The 18,746-nt window shown below is 40.1% G+C and overlaps 1 protein-coding gene across 2 annotated transcripts in view; it reads right to left on the bottom strand.

Annotated features, from left to right (window-relative positions):
* The window catches only part of SPPL2 (SIGNAL PEPTIDE PEPTIDASE-LIKE 2), a 170,874-nt gene that overhangs the window by 108,115 nt on the left and 44,013 nt on the right, over positions 1–18,746 (bottom strand). For both annotated transcript variants that reach the window (XM_089446161.1, XM_089446162.1), the window contains exons 2-3: positions 16,792–16,950; positions 16,554–16,665 (exon numbers count right to left, since the gene is read on the bottom strand). In XM_089446161.1, coding sequence (XP_089302287.1) covers positions 16,554–16,665; positions 16,792–16,950 — 271 coding nt within the window. The remainder of the gene's footprint in view (positions 1–16,553; positions 16,666–16,791; positions 16,951–18,746) is intronic.

Here is an 18,746-nt window from a genome sequence, read left to right as displayed (position 1 = left end):
GAAAATTCAATAACATTCATCATCATTGATCACCAAAGTTGTACTTGTAAGCTAAGTTTAACCATTACAAGAAGTAATATCGAAGATATTTCTAAGTCCTAACTTCTAACTGTTAACATGATATGAAATGTTAAAAATTTATAAAATGAAACATGAATAATGAGATGAAATGAAACAACTTTAGTCTTTCACAAAGCATCATATTCATAATTCACAATCATTACCAATGAGTTATAATTGCCAAGGCCCAACTTCAAACTTCAAATTTTCATTTTCACAGTGATATAATGTTTACAAAAAATATCATTATGATATGAAAGAGTCAAGGACTCAAAACTCAACAGTTATGAAAACTAAAGTCTAATAGAAACTAAAAAAGACAAGTAAACTGTAAATCTACATGTGGCCCTTGCCACGAGAGTCTCCAGGAGTATAAGCAGGTCGTGGTGGTCTTCTAGGAGTCTCCCGCACAGACCGACGACCAAAACTAGAACCTCCACGCGAGGGTGTAGATGGAGGTGGCGACAGCAAAGGAACAAGACTCGAACCTCGAGCACTGCTACTGGATGGTGGAGGTGGAGGTGGAGGTGGCATGGCTGCTGCAGCTGCTTCATTTTCATCCCTTACAAGTTCCTCTTCTAGTTCTTCAATATGTACAATGCCATCCTCCAAATTGTCATCCTCTGGGTGATTGTCCCAAATTTTATATGTGGGATCCTCATTAGCCCGATCACAGTGATAACTCAACAACCTCAAGTTGTAGTGCACATAAACCAAGCTTTCTGCTCGGTTTTCATTGAGTCTGTTTCTTTTCACATTATGTATATCGCTGTAGGTGCTCCAACACCTCTCTGCAGAAGAAGAATTTACAACCTGTGAAAGAACTTTTTTTGCCAATTTTGGCAAAAGTCCGTGGCCGCCATATGTTTCCCACCATGTGAGAGATTCAAATTTACCTTTGTCGTCCATTGCATGGAAGTTACCATACAAACCAGTGCCACTGAAGTATCTGCCTATTTCAAGGCGCACAGCTGCACATTCCTCCCTGTCAGGTACCAACTTTTCTAATGCTTCAAAATATCCTTTAGTTACCTCTGGATCTAAATGGGGTTTGGTCCTAACCCCACCCCTTGCTGCAGGTTGGCCCAACCAAGATGTAGAGTAGTATTTTGGCGTAAGGATATACGCCATGCCATGTAGTGGAACATTAAGCTTATTCCACCGTTCACACACACAATCATGAATTAGTTTGTACAAGTTGGGATCTCTATTATGAACAATATCTTTTATTTGCCCCAACATGGTATCCATTTGCTCATACACCTCGCCAATCACTGGTTTGTCTGTATCTGCAAACCAAATCATGTGATAAATTGGCTTGGTGAAATCCAATACCTGCCTCACACTTGTCCAAAACTGCCCATCAAGAGCGGCCTCCTCCACCATTTCAAAACCTCCCATGTCCGTTGCATTTGTAGCCCTTTCCTTTAATACCTGCCAATGTGGACTTGATACTATGCTAGCTAATGCCTCTCTTACCTTCAAAAGGCGCCTGAAGGTGAGGTAATAGCTACCAAATCTAGTCTTCGCAATCTTCAGCAACTCCAATCTCGAGTGACTGCGGAAAAGGCCATGGGTATTGCTATGATTTGTAATAAATTTTATCATTTGTTTGCCTTTCTTGTACAAATTACCAATCCATTGGTATTGTTCATTTTTGTTTTTGACAATATCATGCAACAGAAGGTTCAATGTGTGAACCAAACATCCAGACCAAAATATGTTGGGGTATTTATCCTCAATAATTGCTCCCGCTGCCTTACAATTAGGAGCATTATCAGTGATGACTTGGATGACATTGTATGGGCCAATACGCTCAATTGTTTCAAGTAATGCTTCTGCAATGTTGATGGCGGTCTTGAACTTGTCTGAGTAATCATGTGCAGCTAGAAAGATGGGACCACTAACAGACACAGCAAGAACACTTATCAATGGCTTGCCTTTTACATTTGTCCATCCATCAGATACAATGGACACCCCATGGTCAGTCCAAGAACTTGTCATTTTATTCAAAGAATGTGATATTTTTGCTTTTTCATGATCAAGGCCAATGGTTCTTGCCTTGTCATACCCAGGGCTCTTGTATCCTTTAGGGGCATCATTTATGGCAAAAACCATTTCGTGCCAATAAGGTGAGCGAAGAACATTGAATGGTATCCCACATGCATAGAGAAACCTGTAAACTTTTGAATCCACATCATTCCTACACCCCTCATCAAGGAAATCTGATATGGTTCTACGCCTTAAAGATGATGACCCTGTGCCTCCATGTCCATATCCACTACCTTGGGAGGATGCTGAAGGAGTTCTTTGTGATTGTGAGCTTGGTTCAAAGAAACACCTTGATTTTTTTGTTCTGTATTGGGCTTCCTCCTCTTCCCTTATGTATTTGGCTCTCTCCGCTGCTGACACCGCTGTACAAGTTTTGATTCCTATTTGTTTCTCTCCATCCCATGGCCTTTTCCCGCAGAGGTGTCTTCTAGCACGGGTGTATGAACCTGTGTAATCAGTGTTGCAATGGGGACAATGAAATTTAGTGGTTCCACCCCCTCTCCCTGTTTCAGCCCTGTTAACATATTTCCACAATGGAGTTTGGTCTTGTTTAGTTTTTTGAGGGTCATGTTCACCCTCCTCCAGCTCCTCCTCACCGGGGTTTTCACCCATTTGACTTTCTCCGGCTTCTTCATCCCCCTCTTCAGTTTGGGGCTGGCCCCTCCGTTTCCTACTGTCCAGCACCATAATAACCATAAAAGGGACCAGGAAGAGGAAAATGCCAAGAAATATAGCCAGGTCCATGGTGTTTGATGTTTGTAGGGTTTTGATTCTTGAATCTACAAATTAATTTAATTTATTGGGATTAATTAATTTAATTTATTAATTTAATTTAAATACATGATTTTTAAACTCAATAAGCTAAATTAAATTAACTAAATTACTACCTAACCAGCTAAACTAACTAAATTACTAAGTTACTTACCTCTGCAGGCTTGCTCCTCGCTCCTTGGCACTTGCTCCTCGCTCCTCAGCACTTGCTCCTCGCTCCTTTGCACTTGCTCCAACTCCAAACTCAAGCTCAATGAAGTAACAATGAATATTTTTTTGGCCCATTGGCCTTTTAAAACCAAAAAAAAAAAATTAAAATTTATTTTTTTTCGGGTCCGCGGAATTTTTTCCCATCGACCCACTCCCAGCCCCGCGCGAATCGCTCCAAGAGCGCCGGAGCGATCGCTCCCTACAGTGATTCCTAACATACCAGGGAGCGCAAACTTTTTTGAGGGAGCGTGCTCCCGAAAATCGCTCCCGTTTGACAGCGATTTTGGGAGCGCGCTCCCGAGCCGCTCCCGCCCGGAGCGCGATTCAGGAGCAGGTTCCGGGGGGGGCGCTCCCCCGCAACATAGGTTAGAGAAGCTTCTACTAACTCCTTTGCTATATGGAAATGCAACCAGACAATAATAAAATAAGTGTCATCTATTACGTTTATGTAGCCCAATTAAAGGACAGGCTACAGAGGATAAGAGTTGCAGGGACGCCGAGGAAAGTATAAATGGGATCCATTTTTTTGTAGAAAGTAGCCAACAGAGGATGTAACAAGAGGATGAAAGGGCCCTGTTAATGCGAACTCTAGGAGGAAAAAGAACATGCTTATTCATGCTAAGGAAATGAGTGAAGATATCCACAACCTCTTGGTTGGAATTACAAACCAACGTCCTTGGCTAGAATTGCAGCAGCTTCTCCTCTCAACCTATTATCCCCAACCTTGTCTTTTACACAGAACTTTGCACCCTTGGATATTGCCTGCAGCAATTTGATGTTTGCATCTCTAAAATTCCAACAGGGGCCTCAGAAGGTTTCAAATTCAGCTCTAGTGCTTAACTTCTTTGAGTGCAGATATAATGTCATGAGGTGAAATTCTCAAATGGTATCACAACTGTGCTGCTGAAATTCTCCATCCCATGTATGGAGAAATCAGCTGCCAGTGAGGGGGTGCTAGGATGGATTTCAGCAGATCTGATGCCCATGAATCTCCAGTGATTGGAGTAGATCCATGCTTGTAAGAGGCACCAAGAACTAAACGACGCCAGCGGGCGTGATGCCCAGGAAACTCCAGTGAATTGAGTGAGGTGTATGCCCAAGAGGGATTATTTGAACCTGTGACAGGTGGTTGATATTGGCTGATTTGTTGTGTTTAATATCGTGTTCGAAGGAACGGCAAGAATGGCTATGTCAGGCCTCAAAGAATGTGACCAAATAGAGAGAGGTTCCAATTTCACCCCTTGGAAATGTAAACTGCAGATGCTAATGGAAAAGGTGAATATGTGTAGCATAAATGAAGGGAAGGCTACAGTTTCTGCCTTTCCCTAATAGTTAGCACGGTATGAGAAGAAAGCTGAAGGTGAATATGTGGAGCATAAATGAAGGGAAGGCTACAGTTTCTACCTTTCCCTAATAGTTAGCACGGTATGAGAAGAAAGCTGCTACAGCAAAGAGAATCATCATGGGTTCCTTGCAAGATTGCAAAATAACCTAATTCTTCAAATTGCTAGCAATTCAGTGAAGGAGCTATAGGAGGCATTCAATTATCTGTCTCAGCATGTCAATGTTTCCCGAGAGTTACTGCTGACAAATGAACTCACCCATACTCACATGAGTAATACAGACATAGTGGCCAATTACCAGATAAAGATCACCAAGCTTAGAGGTTAGTTGTTTGCAATCAATATGAAGATTGATAATGAGGTGTTAATGTCTATTGCACTGAATCATTTCTCGCCACCACCAAAAGCTTTTGTGCAAGGTGTCGGCACTTGAGAACACATGTAGGCTATCAACAATTCAGAAGCTTTGGGAGACATTGGTCCAGGAAGAAACAAGACAAGATATGGTTGTAGCTTGAGTACAAGTTCAAGAAATGGCTCTCACCAAGAGGGGTAAGATAGAAGAGGCATGTTCTTCTAACCATGGTAAGAAAGACCAGAACCATGTGGCATGCTTCAGATGTCACAAGAAGAGACACTAAGCAAGCCAATATCTAGAGAAGAAGAAGGTGAAGGGGACATAGCAGTAGATGTAGTTTGCAAGGAGCACAGAAACTGCAACATGACTGGATGAGTTAGTAATCAAGATGGAAACCTCCTTCTCTATGGTTGTACTAGATCAAACAGGCAGCTGATGCAAGCTTTGAAAAGTGTAAGACCAAATTTACTACCAAAAGATTCTCTCAGAAAGAGAGAGATCATTACAATGAGACTTTTGCTCTTGTGGCAAGGTATACTTCTATCAGAATCATCACGTCTTCAGCATTTTGCTTTGGTTGGCCTTTATGCTAGATAGATAAAGAATGCTTCTCTAAATGGTGTGATTGAAGAACTATGCATATATTTGCAAAGACGTTTTTAAGGTACACGTGAAAATTCTATCACTGCAACAACTAATTTATTTTACCTACTTATTTCTCAATAAGTTATTTATGAAAAACCCTTCAGTAAACATTAAAATAAATTCCGTTGTAGATATCACACCATAATACAGAAACAAACACATGCACAAGAATCAATACATCACACAGATTTTTTGGACAATTGTCCCCGGAAAAACCCAATGTGGGAAAACCGGTGCAGCAAATGAGGATTTTATTATTCAACAATTCTTCAGTACAACTGGGTGCCAAACTAGCTTACCCAACAGACAAAGAATGAACAACAACAACAACAACAAAAAAATCTGGAGCACTTCACCTAGTCTCAGCGTCAAGCTTGATGGCCTCTGCACAGCTCCCAGACCCTCTACATCAGCACTTGCCTCTCTGCGTCACCACTGGGCCTCTTTGCGTCACCCACGCAAGACCTCTAATGACTGCGTAGTCTGGTGCCTCTGCATCTACCTGAGAGGCTCTGCGTCTACCTCTCCAACCTCTGCGCTGATCTTCTGGTGTTGTTCCCGACTCTCTGTTCTGTACGCGCTGCTTCTTGCTACTCTCCAAAGTCCAAACCACTAGTTCGAATTTCTCAGCTAACCCCGCACTAAAATTCAAATTGACTGGTCTCCCTCAGTGTGTTCTTTGACTCACCCTCAAGCCTCTTCTTATGCTTTTCTTGTTAGACCTTCAACGACCGAAATTAAATCTCTGATCAACGGCTAAGATTAGATTTGGCTTGATCCATGACTTTTGGAACCTTCTAACCCAGTTTTATATTAATAAGTAATACCCATTACTATTTTACTTTTCCTAAGTTTAGACTTAGGAACTCCATTAAAAATATTAATTATTTTAACATCTCCAAAACAGGTTAGAATCTGCCCAAACCATTTCTGGGTCTTGGAGATCTCATGTGCTTTAGCCTCTCCACAAATTTTCATGGCTAGAGCACATCTGATGCTACCCCAAATCAACACTCCCTCCTAGCGAGGATTGTTCTCTAATAATACTCCATACTGAGCATCACTCTGACTATATGGCGCTGGTACCCGTGCTAATGCGAGGCCTCCCCGCCCAACATCCTTTGCACTGTTGCATCCTATACTGCTGCCCATGGCCCTGCCTCTGCCACTGTTGCATCCGTACAGCAACTCCCTCTGCATCCGTGTTGTTATTGGTCCTTTCTCCCAACACTGCATCTGCACTACAACTCCCTCTACATCCGTGTTGTTGCTGGTCCTTCCCAACACTGCATCTCTTCTCGTCATGTTGCATCGTGCTACTGCTAACTACTATTGCACTGCAACATCACCCCCATTTCTGCTACTGAAATGGATTCTTTATCATCCCCATCTTTTCCCTAAAAAAATCAAACTTTGTTCTTCCAAGGGCCTTGGTGAGGATGGCTGCCACCTGTTCTCTTGTAGGAGTGTAGCTCAACTGTATAGCTCCTCATTGGACACAGTGTCTGACAAAGTGACACTGGATATCAATATGCTTTGACCGATCGTGAAAGACTGGATTCTCAAAGAGCTTGATGCAACTCTGATTATCACACATGATCCTGGTCGCCTCCATCTTTCTTCTGAATAGGTTCACACAGGGTTGCAAAGGAGCGGCTCTACCCCCCCTCAAACCCGCTCCCGAATCACGCTCCCTTTGGGAGCACGCTCCTGAAATCGCTCCCACATGGGAGCAAAATTTTCACTCCCTAGCCTTTTTTGCAATTTTTTCAAAGAAATAAATAATGTTTTAGTGGGGCAACCTAATTATCAAGCCTATAGCCCTAGTATTGATACACGATTCATGGTAATGTTAAATTCTTAAAGTAAAAGGATGAAAATGAAGATAAAGGACATCCTTTTACTTAAATTTTTAACATTACCATGAAATGACTCAGGATGTTTGAGAGTGGTTCCGACCTCATTGGATTTCATATGGAGAAAGTAGAATTTTAAATCTCATTCAAAATCCAGCAGAGTTATCAGTTTTTCAGGATTTCAAGATTGAGGGGATTGCAATGTTTCCATTGGATTTTGTCATGTATTAAGGTATGGAACTCGTATTTAATGAAGAGCACCAATCCCTCTATGTACCTTGATGTTAGTGACATTGGTTGTCGAACTCCTCTATCATGACCCTACTAAAAATGTAACCATCACTCGAACAAAATCTTGACTTGACATGCTATGTTTTTTCTATCTTATGTTAATGAGGGTGATATTAATGACAAAGATCTTGATTTTCCAACAAGACTCAAAAATTAGACATTTCTCGCGGCGGCAAGAGACCCAAGCATTAGCAATAGATAATAGATTTACTTGTCTTTTCTAGTTTCTAGTAGTTTTTATAATTGTTGACTCTTTCATATTTATTATGATATTTTTTGTAAATAATATATATCAATTTAAGTTTGAAGTTTGAAGTTGGCAATTATAACTCATTGGTAATGAATTATGAATATGATGCTTCGTGAAAGTTGAAAGTTGTTTCATTCATTTCATTTTATAACATTTCATTTCATGTTAGATATTATTTGTTGTAATGGTTACACTTAGCTTACAAGTACAACTTTGGTGATCAATAACGATAAATGTTATATATTGAATTTTGAAAGCTTGAAACTTTAAGATTGATGAATCATGATTCATGAGACTCAATATGTTGTATGCTACTAACTTGTGGGCGTGGTTGATGAAGATTATAACTTCTAGATGATTGTTGTTATATGGTTCAATCTATGTTTTTTATGTTTTTTATATCTAATTCATCATTCTACATGTTTTTGTTGACATATATGCATCAAAATATAAAAAATATATATATTATATAAAAAACGCTCCGGGATTCACTCCTAAACCGGAAGCTTCTGAAAATGTTGCTCTCGCTCTAAAGTAACCTTGGGTTCACAAGCAGTTTTCTAAGTCATATGGCTTCGCATGAAGTTGTGCTTGCAGCCAAATATTCTGCCTCAGTTGAACTCAGAGCTACGGACTTCTGTTTCCTACTGCACTAGGAGGTCATTCCTGTTCCAATGTTGAAACAGTACCCAGAGGTACTTTTCCGATCTACTGAACTTCCAGCCCAATCTGCATTAGTGAATCCACTCAATCTGATATCCTTACTCCTGGTGTATAAGAGTCCATAATCGATTGTTCCCTATATATGCCTGAGAACATGTTTAGCTGCTGCCTAGTGTGCCCCCTTTGGCTCCATCATGAATTGACTGAGGGTGTTGACAGCGTAACAAACGTCTGGCTTGGTATTGACCAGATACATCAGCGGCCCTATGAGCTGCCTATGTAAGGTGGGATCAACATCCTTATCTTCTAATGCATCAATTTTCTTCTAGTTGGTGATCATTGGAGTAGCCATGGGTCTACAATCCTCCATCTTGAATCTCTTCAAAAATTTTGTAACATATCTCCCTTGTCCAAGGAAGACCTCCCCCTTTTTCTGCCAAACTTCCAACCCCAGGAAATAATGCATCTGTCCCAAATCCTTCATGTCAAACCCTGTGGCTAGATTCTTCTTGCAGTCCTTGATGAGCCTGGATGATCTTGTCAAGAAGAGATCACCCACATATAATACTAGGATTAGAGGCTTATTCTCTAAAACCAGATAGTAGAGATTTGGATCTGCGTCACTCTTGACAAATCCCATCTTCTGCAAGTAGCCATCAATTCGACCATACCATGCTCTAGGTGCTTGTTTTAGCCCATACAAGGCTTTCTTCAATCTACATACATGAGACTTCTTCTCATGTGTCTCAAAGCCTTCTGGTTGTTCAATGTATACCTCTTCTTCTATCACCCCATTCAGAAATGTCGTTTTGACATCCATCTGATGAATCTCCCATCCCATCTGTGTTGCAAGAGATATCACGGTTCTAATAGATGTATACCTGGCTACTAGGGCAAAGGTCTCTTCGCAATCAATTCCTTCCTTCTGAGCATACCCCTTAGCCACAAACCTGGCTTTGTATTTTTCCACATTGTCATCTGCAGCGTATTTAATATTGTAGATCCATCTCGAACCTACAACCAATCTGTCTTGAGGCCTTGGCACTACCTCCGAGACATCATTCACCATTAGGGAGTTGTACTCCTCTACCATCGCATCCAACCAAACCTGATGTTGAGCGGCCTCCTGAAAATTGGCAGGCTCCCCATCCTGAGCTACTAATACCTAATATCTATCTGGTTGTTTTCGCTCCCTCTTATTGTTCCTTGGTGCACCGATGAAATGCTCTGCATCTCGCAGAATCTGACGAAGTTCCCTGTTCGTTCTTCCTCTGTCAGCAGGTGCTTCTGTTAGCTCCTCCTCTTGTGATTCTTCTTGATCCGAGGAAAAATTATTTACTTCTGTTGGTTGAAGAGGTTTGACCAACAGCTCCTCTTTTGACTATACTCCTGGGAAGGCATTTCTCGAGATTTTCTAAAAGCCTTGTCCTCCATCACCTTTTCATCTCATCGAACTACTACCTTCCTGCTCCCTAGAAGATAAATTCTGTATACCTTAGCGTTCTCACTATATCCCACTAGATATCCTTTCTCTACAGTTTGATCCAGCTTCTTCCTCTTTTCCTCCGGTATAAGGCAATATGCTAAGCTCCCAAATATCTTGAAATGATTGATTTCAAGCATCTTCCCTGTGAAGACTTTCTCTGGAGTAATCTTGCCCAAAGCCCGATGAGGAGTTCTATTCTGAACATAGACTGTCGTGTTGCATGCTTTTGCCCACAGGAATTTTGGCATATCCTAATCATACATCATGGCCATAGTTGCTTCTATGATAGTCTTGTTCTTCCTTTCTGCTACTCCATTCTGCTTCGAATTGTAAGGAGTTGTCCACTCTCTTCTGATGCCCTCCTTAGCGCAAAAATCAATGAAGTCCTTATCGACATACTCTCCACCATTATCTGAGCGCAAAACTTTTATTTTCTTCCCAGTCAGATTCTCCACCAGAGCTTTGAACTCTTTGAATCGACAAAAAACCTCGTTCCTGGTTTTCAGAAAATAAATCCAAGTTTTCCTTGAGTGGTCATCAATGAAGGTGAGGAAGTACTCGGCACCACTAAGAGCTTTAGTGGACATAGGTCTGCAAATATCTGAGTGTATCAATCCTAGTACACTCTTGGCCCTGTTTTTACTTCTAGGAAATGCTGCTTTAGCATACTTTCCCAGAGCACATCCTCTGCATACATCATCTCGTTCCGTACTAAGATCTGGAACTCCTGTTACAGTGTTCTTGAGAATTCTCAGAGCCCCATGGTGCAAATGTCCCATTCTTTTGTGCCATAGTTCGTTCAAATCCTTGTCTCCATGACTGCCTATTAGTGCCATTAGTGATTCTAGTTGTAGTCTGTACAACCTGTTACTTTTGATCCCGATCTGCACTTTCTTTTTCCAGCTCGGGTGTTTGACATATACTTTTTCCTTGATGAAGAAAACGTCATAGCCTTTGCCTTGAAGTTGCAACACAGAAAGTAAGTTCATCCCCAATCCTAGTACATGTAGCACATTGGTAGCACAGAACCGCTCTCTCGTTTCTATTTGAAAAACAGTGGTACCCCTCCCTACTGGAGTACACTTTGCCTTGTTCCCCATGGTGATCTGAAAGTGCATCCTCTCCTCTTGATAATTTGAGAAACATTCCCGGATTCTCGTCATATGCCAAGAAGCTCCACTATCTATATACCGTACCTCTAATGATGCAAAGCTAGTCACACAAGCCACTTCTTCTTCCAGCCTAGAAGCCAACATAGAGAAATTGAAATTACTGTCTCTTGTGCAATTTTCTAAAAATTTGTGTGAGTCTCCTAATGTAGATGCCTCTGCATCATGGTCTCGACCCATAATTGATTTTCCCTTCCTATCTCTGATTACTTCCTCTGATACCATGTGAAAATTCTATCACTACAACAACTGATTTATTTTACCTAATTATTTCTCAATAAGTTATTTACGAAAAACACTTCAGTAAACATTAAAATAAATTCCGCTGTAGATATCACACCATAATATAGAAACAAACACATGCACAAGAATCAACACATCAACACGGATATTTTGGACAATTGTCCCCGAAAAAACCCAATGTGGGAAAAGCGATGCAGCAAAGGAGGATTTTATTATTCAACAGTTCTTCAGTACAACTAGGTGCCAAACTAGCTTACCTAACAAAACAAAAAAAAATCTCTAGCACTTCTCCCAGTCTCAGCGTCAGGCTTGCTGGCCTCTACACAGCTCCCAGACCCTCTGCGTCAACGCCTGCCTCTCTGCGTCACCCATGCAGGCCCTCTAGTGGCTACGCAGTTTGTTGCCTCTACATCTGCCTCTCCAACCTCTGCGCTGATCTTCTGGTGTTGTTCTCGACTCTCTATTCCGTACCCATTGCCTCTTGTTGCTCTCCAGATCCCCAAGGCTAGTACCTCATAGGATCAAATCAACACCTTCAGTGAAAATTATTTCTTTGATCTTTTCCCCACCTTGTCAAGGGTAAGAACATCATTGGTTGCTATACTCATTCCCCCTACCCTAGACTGGGTCCACTTGGTCCCATGTGGTCCCATTCCTTTCAAAAGACAATTCTTCAAGAACCATCCAAGATACCTACTACAATAAGGATTTTAGGGATTGGGAAGTTGTTGGGAATCACAATTGTCGTTAGACCAAAACCCGTAGGTGTTAATCAACGATCGCATCACCAGAGATAAGGATCCACGAGAGGCGGTTAGTCCATGTCACGAAACACACAAGGAGCGTTGGTTTCTCCAATGTCCAACAATCTCCCCCCCCCCAACGCAAGTCGGGTGTGTATCGAACTCGTGACCTACGCTCAAATACCACTTGTTGGGAATCACGATTATCGTTAGACCAAAACCCGCAGGTGTTGATCAATGATCGCATCGTCGGAGATAACGATCCACAAGAGGCGGTTAGTCCATGTCACGAAACACATGGGGAGAATTGGTTTATCTAATGTCCAACAGAAGTTCCTTCATAAGTCATATCCCATAAACCTAACCCTTGAATCCTCCTCTCCTTTCCCTAAAAGACCTTGTACTTTGCTTAAGAAGCAGGCAAGCCTTATCCTTCCAACTCTTCTGGGAAAGGCACTGTTTGGGTCACTCCACATCATTTCATTGATTGATCCTTCATCAGTGACTCCATAATATACCGAGTCTCCTCCCATTGGTGAAAGTCTATAAATAGAAGGGAGCCTTAGCTGAGGTGACAGTGGGCTAAGTCTCCATTTGTTTCCCTTGGCCTAGCATCTACCCTTTAGGGGTCCCCTACTAGTTTAAGCAGTAACATGGCTTATTTGGTCAACAATTAAGACCAATAGTGATCTACTCCGATAATTAGAGTTGTATCAAAGTCACGGAGAATCCAGTGTTTCATGACAAGCCAAAGCATATCGAGATCATATACCACTTCATCCGGGATTATGTTCAAAGAGGAGCAGTGAAGCTAGAGTATATATCTATTGATCAACGGGTGGCCAACATTCTCACCAAGTCATTGCGAAGGGGCAAGCATGTTTATTTCAAGGACGAGATGGGAGTGGTGAGAAACACTTTCCTTGGTAAGAGGTTGTGTTAGAAAACGAGTACCAAGGACAAGTATTCCTAAGGCTTGGTGTCTAGCCTAGGAAAGAGTGTCCTAATCTGACCCCCTTTACTTAACTTTATGGGAAATAAAGTTAAACTGAGTTTATAAACAAAAGGTGACTTAAAGATAAATAGTCATTCACTGAATTTATAAACATAAAGTCATAAAGTACCTTTTGAGTAATTAATGGAATGGGGACTAAGGGAAAAAGGTGTCTCATGAATCAATGAGATTAGATCTCCATCCTTGATCAAATTGGCTAAGATCTAATCTCAGCCATTAGATCTTAAGGTTAGGTTTCTATTCTTAATGAGAGAACAAAAGGGGAAAAGGCACCATTTGCACAATTTTTCATGAGTTGGAGACGAGAAGCAAAGGAGGTGGAGAGAGCGAAGTTAGAGGGGAAAGAACTGTACAGCAGAGAAAGGACAGAGTATATAGTACAGCAGCAAGGATATCAGCACACATTCTAAGGACAGAAGTAGTCTCAAATCCCAAGAGATTTTCCTGGTTATTTTTCTCAGGACCAGCACAATTTTCAAGGCAGTCTCGGCTGCATTTAATGCAGAGAACAGGCACAAAAATCTAGGTACTGACAGACATTTATTGCTGTCAGGACTGGCTCAAAATTCAAGGGTCTGGGCCACATTTATTGCACCCTGACAGGCACAGAATTTGAGGGATAGTGCTGCACAAATTTCAAGACAGCCAGCATGAATTTATGTATGATCTGGACATGATTTTCAAGGCTGCTGAGTGATATTTTAGAGGGTGCTGTGCACAGAGTTCGAGGGACTGAAAGAGAGTTAATTGGCACGAATTCCTGAGCAGGAAGAGCACAGAAATCGAGGCAGTCAGTCAAAAAATTAAAAGAAAAGCTACAGCATATTTTCCAAGGAAATTCAGTGCACAAATTTCAATGGAGATAAGTAGAAATTATTGCTGTCATTTAATACTGTAAATTTCTCTGATAAGAATTAAAGATATTTCCCTTTCACCGGTTTTTCCCTCTGAAATTTTTCAAGATCTTTGGACCAAAAATCACTGTTTTAAATTTGAGTGACTGATGCATTTATTCTCAGCAAAAATGAAAAGGTAGAGTAGGCTTATGTATTCCATGTTTTAGCGAATATTCATGTTTAAAAACAGCAGCATAGATCTATTTTGGGTTGGGCTTTAAACTGATGTGATTTCTAAAACTGAAACCAAGTTGAGCCTACAAATTTCTACGTGGACGAGATATGCAAGTGTACTGTTATCAGAATTAGCTAAAATTAAACTAAACTAGTTAGTTTGAAACAATTTTGGAGGTTTCCAGACAAAATCTGGCATTCAAACCAGTTCTCTAACTTGTACTCCTTTTTGACCATCAATCCTACTGCTTTGCACATTGGGGTTGCATCATTCATAACTTGGATGACAATGGATGGCTCAACTGCCACAATGGCCTCGCATAATTTGTCCTTCAAGAATAAGCGTTTTCCAATTTACCTGAACAATTAATGCCCTTTAGAAAGATGAATAGGAAATGAAAGAGGAGTGTTATCAAATATAGACAAACCAACTGGAATTGGCCAATTTAGACTGGTTTTGCGGGTTTTCAATCTGACCATTCAAACCAGTTTAGATCAATTTTGTCCTAAACTGGTTAAAATCACACGAAATTAGTCTAAATCATTGGGTTCAAGACAAAACTAGTCAACACAAGCCGATTTGGCCAATTTTGTATTGGTGGACCCAACCCGAAAATAATGTTAAAAAAATAAAAATAAAAGCTTTACAATTATGCTAAAACCTAATGATGCCTCCCCTACATCTTGCAACTGGTGCCACACAATAGGATATGGAAATGAATATTGGACCTTCAAGTGTATCATGTCAAGATGTCAACCAAACAGATGAAGAGAATGTGGAGGATCTAAATTCTTATGAATATGTAATTTGAATTGATTGTAAATTTGTAGTATGATTATTTTGGGAATCTTGAGGCCATTTATAGCCTAAATGTTTATGTATTTCGATTCAAATATCTATTGCAAATGGTGTATTTTACTAGATTCATTCTTTACCTATACATGACAAAACCTTGCATACTTGGTGCTTGCTGATTGGCACTAACATTGACGTACATGAATATATGTTTCTTAATCAAAATTTGAATATTTTACATATTTTCTGAATTGCCATTTTTCCCCCTTTTTTCCCCAGTTCCAATCCAATCCCTGATTTTGTGATCAACTGGAGTAGTTCCAGTTTTGGTTTTGATTTTGATAGCTATGTGGAAGAGACAATGATATTTGCCATCCATCCAACCATCCATTAATTGTAACAAAGAATATTTTAGTGCATACGAAATTTAGTATTGCTGTCAGCCCTCTCTCTAGAAAGGAATCATTTCAGCAGACAACTGGTGATAATACTGTATGGAAGAGAAATCTGCAGCATCATAAGGTCGATAAGCATCTCTTCTATGGAAAAAGAGATGTTAAGGCACATTCAATGGGGGGATTCATCCCCTTTACATTTGACGGAGGCTACTGTGTTCAAAGCAGAACTCGCAACTCAAGTTTCAGCTAAAGTTGAAATTTTCTGCAAGGGAATAAACTGTCTTCAGATTGGGCCTAAGGTATGCTAGCACTTCTTGCCTATGCGGGCAAGGGTAGTCTATCTAATTGCAGCCGAACTGATTGATACCTACACAGTACACTGTCATATATGCACTTTTTCATGTAGTAATATAATACAAGAGGCCTTTTTTTTCAAATTTGAAAAGCCTACGTACAGCCACATAGTACTATTTAAAAGACCACGATCTAATACCAAAATTCATATGACCTCGAGTGAGAGGAGAAGTGGAGATACTTAAGTCATGGACACATAGGACATGCTTAGATACGGGACTAGGACAGGCTTAGATATGGGCCAAGGTGGAGCAAGATCAGAAGATATAGATCTTCACTGCAAAAATGAAATGAAGTGAGATTTACTTAAGAAGAGAAAATTCTATTAACTTGGAAAACTCAGCATACACATCAAACAGAGCATTTCCACTGCATGATAAGAGAGACCTTTACATAAAGAAAAGCCCCTTCCATAAACTCAACACCTCATGTGACTGCTCATTAGCCAAAAGGAAACTACTGAAATTCCTAAATAGGATTTAGAAATTGCAAAGCACACCATAAAGGGCAAACATTGTATTAATGACAAAACAATATGGAGGATACGCATACCACTACAAAACAAACAAAACACTAAAAGGCAAACAAGTGACTAAACAACACATAAATCCTAGGACTGGTGCTCATCGAATCAATCTATATGACACTACTAATTTTGTACTATTGATTTTGTATAATATTAAATATGACCCAATTTTTGCCAAAAAAAACAAAAGCATATTTTACTTTCATTGAGCTGAAACATAAAAGGCAACTAGTTTATGTCTTTATGATAAATACCTTCTCTGTCATTTATAACAAGAATAGCTACAGCACCAGCTGCCTGTACAAACTTGGCCTTTGTTGTGAAAGTGCAATTGCCTCGATGCACCAAAGCAGCCTCTCCAGTAAGCTAATATATAAGGTTGTACATCACATGTATGAAAAGGAAAAATCTGTTTAGGGAACACATACGCATATAACTCACAATGATTACTCATAACAATGTCATCCAAGTATAATATAGGTATAGAGGCACCTTTTCTCTTAGGGTGGTGCAGCTATCATAGGGGTCAGCTAGGACAAGACGAGACTTGTTCGCAGCTTTCTCCTTTGATACCACAGGCGTACCAAACCGAGCACTAACTCCAACATATTCTTCCCCCTCCCTGCCATTTATCCATGTTTGAATTTTCACCTGCAGATAAAGAACAGAGACAAATTTTATCACCAATAAAAACCATCCATTTAAATACAGGAGTAGGGAAAATCAAGTTGAAATGGACCAATGGCATTGAATTTTTTTTATACAATGTTCTAAAAAATGGTTTTTTCCTGCAAATGTATTATTGTACAAAGCATAAGACAGGAGAGATAGGAAGTGAGAAGTGGACACTGGACAGGCACTAAAAATTTTCTGAAACAACAAATGATGAGATCTAAGTCATAAAATGATGGAACCCTTAGAATAATAAATAAATAAACTAGTTCCTCACTATAAGACCTGATACCACAAGCCAAAAGTTTTCGGATCAGCCAAGAGAATTGAGAGTAAGGTTCAAGCCCACTTTGATACCATGATCAAATTTGTTAGGGTTAACAGAAGAATCAATAGAACCAAATCTCACCAAAATACCAAAAGAACCTCCTCGCAAGTGCAAAACCCAAATGCAAGTGCTGAAAAACAGAAATGGACATATGCACCTAAGACAATAATGCCAATCACAGGAGAGAACATGAAAATTAGGTGCACTTAGGCTTATAACACTGTATTTTGGATAAAGAAGATCACAAAACAAGATCATACAAATGAGACCTTGACTAAACCTAGTAATACGATAAAAAGATAAAGGATATGACTTGGCCATAATTACAAGTAATAATGATAAATGATACATGGCTTTACATACAGTTTGCACTAATAATTCAAACAATGTTCCTATGATTGCAAGAAACTCGAAGTTCAGGATAACGAAGAAGAGGGTAGAGAAAAGGATCAGTACCTTATATCAAATGCTGTAAGAATTCATGAAAGCTTAATTTCTAGCTCAAGATTTCAGATTGGGGCTATCAAGTTTTTGAACTAAAGACAAACAACAGATGAAGCAAACAAAATGGAAATGGTGACAGAGGTAGATAAACTCTCTACAAGTAAGGGTGCAAATAATGTCCAAAAGAATATGTGTGTTTAATTTGCTTTTGTCGGGGGATAATATACAAATATTTAAACACCTCCCAAAAGAAAGGCATCTTTTTGTAACTCAGGAAAAATCTGTTATTAGTTTGGGACCAACATTTTCCGCAGATAAACATACTACCAGTTGAAAACAACCATTAACTTCTTTGGTTCCACTAACCCCAGAATGATTTTAGTACAGTGATAGCATGGCATTCAGCATAAGATGAATGCCTGAAAAATACAACTTCTTGAGCATAAGATCAAGCTGTGACCTGAAATAAACATGGTGAGAAAGCTCAAAAACATTACAGTAAGGATACATACATACTCACATTAGCATCTCCTCAGACTTAAACACTTTTTTAAATGAGAGCAATTGCAGAAAAATAAAAGATTAGACTGTGCCTGTGAACTCTACAAGCTATGCGAGCAATATTGTTAGCTTTTGGGGTTGCTCCAAAAGTGTTTTGACCTTGCCGGGAGAGAGTTAGGTCTCCTAGCCCATGGTGGTGCTTCATGGACGAATGAATGGCTTAGTTTAGGTGAATGCTTGACCTTGGTTAGAGTGATAGCATAACGCCCTTACCTAGAAGGTTGTGACCCTAATCAGCATGAGGACCAAATTACTAACCTATTGGCTGTACAGGATGGTGTAGTTGGTTGCTCAACTAGGAGAGGTAACTACATAGGGCAAGGAGAACTAGGCACTTGGAGAGGGGGACTTCACAATGGGAGCTTGGGAGCATGTGATATATATACCTTGGAGGTTATACACTTGATTGCAGGACGCTTGTGGTGGACCCGAACACATATAT

This window comes from Pinus tabuliformis, chromosome 9 (assembly GCF_031772625.1).
Source record: "Pinus tabuliformis cultivar Carrire ecotype Pingquan chromosome 9, CPIR1, whole genome shotgun sequence".
Lineage (NCBI taxonomy): Eukaryota > Viridiplantae > Streptophyta > Pinopsida > Pinales > Pinaceae > Pinus > Pinus tabuliformis.
This window is presented reverse-complemented; position numbering and strand designations above follow the sequence as displayed.